General features: G+C 35.0%; 1 protein-coding gene across 2 annotated transcripts; it reads right to left on the bottom strand.

Moving 5' to 3' along the window:
• Positions 1-322: 322 nt before the first annotated feature.
• On the bottom strand, positions 323-4,113 carry LOC120196478 (probable serine/threonine-protein kinase WNK7). 2 transcript variants are annotated; one of them, XM_039198293.1, is made up of 9 exons: positions 3,894-4,113; positions 3,161-3,280; positions 2,754-2,791; positions 2,347-2,574; positions 2,029-2,249; positions 1,736-1,893; positions 1,241-1,655; positions 715-1,145; positions 323-672 (listed from the first exon to the last, which is right to left on the bottom strand). In XM_039198293.1, the coding sequence occupies exons 2-9, from the start codon at positions 3,254-3,256 to the stop codon at positions 436-438; spliced, it is 1,824 nt and encodes a 607-aa protein (XP_039054224.1). In that variant the 5' UTR covers positions 3,257-3,280; positions 3,894-4,113; the 3' UTR covers positions 323-435. The 2 variants fall into 2 exon arrangements, with proteins under 2 accessions (XP_039054224.1, XP_039054217.1); XM_039198286.1 differs by having other exon boundaries at positions 323-1,145; positions 3,894-4,112.
• Positions 4,114-4,516: the final 403 nt, after the last annotated feature.

Raw genomic sequence — 4,516 nt, 5'->3', positions numbered from 1 at the left:
CAAGGAAATTTGATATATACTATATCAAATAATTATTATATATTCAACAATATGAGTGTGAATAAAATTTGATTTAATTAATTTTTTTTTAAATTTTAACAATGTAATGTTGGAAACATTAAACACATATTTTTAACGAAAAATTCTGTATGCACCTAAAATTAACTTAGAATATAGGTTAGAGACTTATTTTTGCATTAATCCATCATTTTATTATAACTCAAATAATTGATTTTTTTGTCATCTATTAAACTCCATTTTCAAGTGTATAAAGCAAAATGAATAACAAACTTGACAAGTTGTTTTATTAACATTTCACATCCTCTTCCACTCCAGCAAGAAAAAAAGGAGGGGGAGGAAAAGGAGATCGTCTGCCCAGTAATAAAATATGTACACTTGCAGGGCCATTTGCACATTCTTTTATATATATTTGGACTAGTGAACTGAATCCATATTCTTCTTGGACAATCTTCTTCTCGTGCCCATGATAGCTTCATGTCTTCTCTTTGATATTTCTTTCATTTCCTCATCATACTGCAACTCAATCATTTCCAGCTCCACCCTTAACTCCTCATCTTCTACCGCACCTGAAGTAGGGGAAGAAGATTCTGGGTACTTCGACATGCTCTCAACATGGAATGATAATTCTGCTTCAGACAACAATCTGCTTGAACTTGTTTTGAAGCCATGTCCATTACTGCACACAGACCCTAATTCAGCAGACATGAATGAATGGACGGAGCTAAGTTTATCGTTCCACTCGTACGAGTTTGCAGAAGTAAATGACATCTCGGAAGCTGAATCATCTGCCATGAACTTGTCATGAGATGTTTTTCCATTAACTTCCACAGACCAAGGACCTACTGTGGTGGCTTCAGCAGTATGTTGGGAAGCCCCCAAGGAAGTCTGCCCTTGTGAGTATTGATGATCTCTTGAAGCTTTTCTTCTAGCTGGAGGAACTAGATGATCAATGGAAACACGAGGTTTCCAATTGGGAGTCAGATTTAGTAACAGTAAATCAATCAATTCTGCTATGAACATATCATTCTGATCTTCTAATTCCAGTTGCTCTACCATTTCACTTGAAACTGAGAGGGAAGTATCACTATCGAGGAAGAAGAGGAAATGAATATTTCTCACCCGACCTGCACGTAAGCAGAAAAAAGACATGGTAACAAATGTACAAGTGTAAAGAGTGTAAATGAAAGTGGAGTTGCTTCCAGTTGGACTATCAGTTTACCATTCTGATCAGCTATTCGAAGGATTAATGATACAGAATTTTCATCATTTTCTTCGCCTTTTAACAAGAAAAGGTGACCTTTGTTAGTCCTCCTCACCTCAACATCCAAGGAATTATCAAGAAAACTGATAACAGGCAGCTCAGTATCACTATCAAGATCCAAAGAGGATGGTCTATTCCGTGTGGAAGCAGGTGCTTCTGACATGAGGCAGCGATCTCCAAAAGCTCCATTTTTGGGCATAACAATGTCAGGGAGTGAGAAAGGACGACTCTTTGCCAATCCATTAGCTTGAAGAAAGGGATCCACTAAAAGCTCCTTTGCTGATAATCTTTGAGATGCTGGAACTAAACACTTCTCAATAAATAGTTTCATCTCTTGATCTTTAACCTTAGAGAGTGCAGCAGGTTTAATTCCCTATAAAGTTTTGACGGAGTAAGGTATTTGCAAATGTTAGGGATTAACCGGCATTTACAAGATAAAGTAAAAGAACTTACAGACGAAACTTTCTTATATATCTGAGCTGAGTTTCTACACTCACTGTAGGGATATTCAAAAGTCGCCATCTCCAGCATGCACATTCCAAAGGAATAAATATCAACGAGTTCATTGAAATTCTCATCATATAACTCAGGTGCCATAAATTCAGGGGTACCTATCCCGTAAAAAAGAGTAGAATTGGTGACCAAAAACAAGGATAGATCCACATAAATACAAATCAAGACAATTGGTATACCACAATCCGATGAACATAAACATACAAAGAAACTACAGGAAACGGAAAATATACCAATAATACTTTTGGCATTAGATTGCTCCAACACAGTTGCTAACCCAAGATCACCAATTTTAACTTCACCTTGGTTGCCATTAATGAATATGTTATCACACTTCAAATCCTTGTGTATGATTGGTGGGTCATGGCTATGTAGGTAAACTAAACCAGTTAAAATTTGTCTTGCCCAACTCTTCACAGCCTTCATGTCAACCTTCTTGTGTTTCTTACGATACCTAAATCACGTATCACACACACTAACTACAAGGCTCATTTCACCATAAAGTAAAAGAAAGGATTTCAGCAGAAATATGATAAGAGGAGTAAACATACTGCCTGAGGCTTCCTGAGGAGAACAACTCAGTTATAATATTGACAGTCTTCTTTTTATCATCAATCCATGAATTGTAAAACCTCACAATATTATTATGCTTCAGTGATTTCAGGAGTCGAACTTCAGAGTACAGTCTCTCCAAGTCTTCAGGCTTCTGTAGAACCTCCTCAATCCGGACTTGATTCCATGCCACTTCAATTCCATTAACCTCATCAAATGCCTTGTATCTGATTGGTTATAAAATCAAGGAAAGCCTATCGGGAAAAGATTTAACTCTTAACTAAAAAATGATTTGCTCGTTTCTGTTTATAGCATTTCTTATCAACCAAATTGTTAACACACACATGCTAGTAAAGAAAAAGCGATAATAATCCAATCCCTCCGATATAATATAGGAAAAGGATACACTGTCTTGAAGGCACCTTTTCCAATTACTTCATTATACTGTTAGAATTCATATCAGTCAATGAGGTGAAACAATGGTGGTCAACAGAAGAAAATTTAGTTTGGTCATAGAAAGAAAGCATCATAACAAGAAAATCAAAATAGACTGAAATTATCAAATTTCCTAAACAAAAGCAAATCAAATGAATAAACTACAAATAACACTATTTCCTAAGTTCAGAATTAATACTCAATTCATTTTAAACAAAACAAAAGTCCAAGATGCTTCAATGCAGATTTTTCTTTAATAATTAGCTACAAAGCATTATTAAGTGCTTCTGTATCTGTCCTTTCCGCATGCTCCCACAATAACCAAATAGAAATTGGTATAAAGTTCAAAATAACCTTACCAAAAAAAAATAAGGTTACCATTATGTATCGAGAGGTTGGGTCAATCTCGAGAACATCAGGATCAGGGGGCTCTGCACTTTTCAAGGCAACATCTTCTGCACTTTCTGATCTCATTTTTTATGCCTAAAATTGCAAATCCTAAACAAAAAGAATCACCCAAAAGAGTCAAACTAAAAGCCACTAACTATGACAACTTCAACTTTTTCAAAACTGATCCATCACGTTAAACCCTAGCCTTATTTTAGCTTGAACCTGTTATACATGAAACTTAGAACGACCAAATTCAAAAGAACTAAAAAATTGAACTCAATCCATTCGCAGATTAGTTAAACGCAATGTTGTCTAATCCCCATCGTTAAAAAAAATATTGAACCAAAAAAGAACAATGTAAGACACCTTTGGCTTGTTAACTTTGTCTAATCTCTAAATGAATGGTCCACCCAAAAAAAAACAAGGTAAAAGCAGACGACAAAAGCAAATAAATAAAATGATAAGGAATCCCATTCTCACGTAATTGCTTCCCATTAAACTAAAGTTATGCATTTGTTTTTCATTCTCAAAAATTGAGAATAGCAGGAAGAGGAAGAAGCTTTTTAAAGTTCTCGATAACCGAACCGAAATAAGCAAACAAACAAACATAAAATGTAATCAGAATTACCTAAAACATAAAAAGGGATACATCTTAATCCGCTAATCAAATCGCCCAAATGACGGGAAATGCATATAAAATAATAAATAAATTTCCGATTACCTGGAGAAGAAAAAAACGGAAGAGCTGGATTTATAGCTTTTCACTGCAATGCCAAGGGGGGGGGGAGAGAGAAACCCTAAACCTAAAGGAAAGAATTTGGGAGAAAGAATGGAGACGGAGAGGAATGAAAACAAGTGTCGTTTTTGATAGCTGAAATGGAAGCAAATCCCTCCTTTAATTCCTCTCCTAAAACCAGCGAAAGCAGGCCATGCCAGCTTTAGAAAGAGAAACCAGCTTTATTTATACTTACCTTTCAGATTCTTTTTTGGTCAAATTACACCCAACTCCTTTCAGTTTTCCTTTTTAACCATTAAACACGATAGCCAAAACTCCTTAATTTCCAATTAAATTAATGATGTAATGAGGGTAAATAGTAAATACACATATCTCCGTTTTACAACATATTGTTGGAATTGGATTTTAATAGTAAAATAAATGATTTTAAGATAATGCATAATCTACACACGATAGTTTTTGCAGTTAAAAAACTCTCAACACAACAATATTACATGAAGTTGTACTCAAGTCCTTAACTATAATTTATATCTTGAATTGGTTCTTAAATTTTGAAACGTTCCAATCGAGACCTCAAAGTATCACTATGGTGTCAAATCTCAAACCAT

The sequence above is a fragment of the Hibiscus syriacus genome, unplaced genomic scaffold, assembly GCF_006381635.1.
Source record: "Hibiscus syriacus cultivar Baekdansim isolate YM2019G1 unplaced genomic scaffold, ASM638163v2 tig00004630_pilon, whole genome shotgun sequence".
NCBI lineage: Eukaryota > Viridiplantae > Streptophyta > Magnoliopsida > Malvales > Malvaceae > Hibiscus > Hibiscus syriacus.
The sequence above is the reverse complement of the archived record's forward strand: the minus strand, read 5'-3'. Positions and strand labels throughout refer to the sequence as shown.

Coding starts and splice junctions, on each gene's coding strand:
- LOC120196478 (XM_039198286.1), bottom strand. CDS start 3,256: ATGAGATCAGAAAGTGCAGAAGATGTTGCCTTGAAAAGTGCAGAGCCC. Junction 2,575..2,753: donor AAAGGTGCCTTCAAGACAGT/GTATCCTTTTCC, acceptor ATAACCAATCAG/ATACAAGGCATTTGATGAGG. Junction 1,894..2,028: donor TAATGCCAAAAGTATTATTG/GTATATTTTCCG, acceptor TTTACGGGATAG/GTACCCCTGAATTTATGGCA.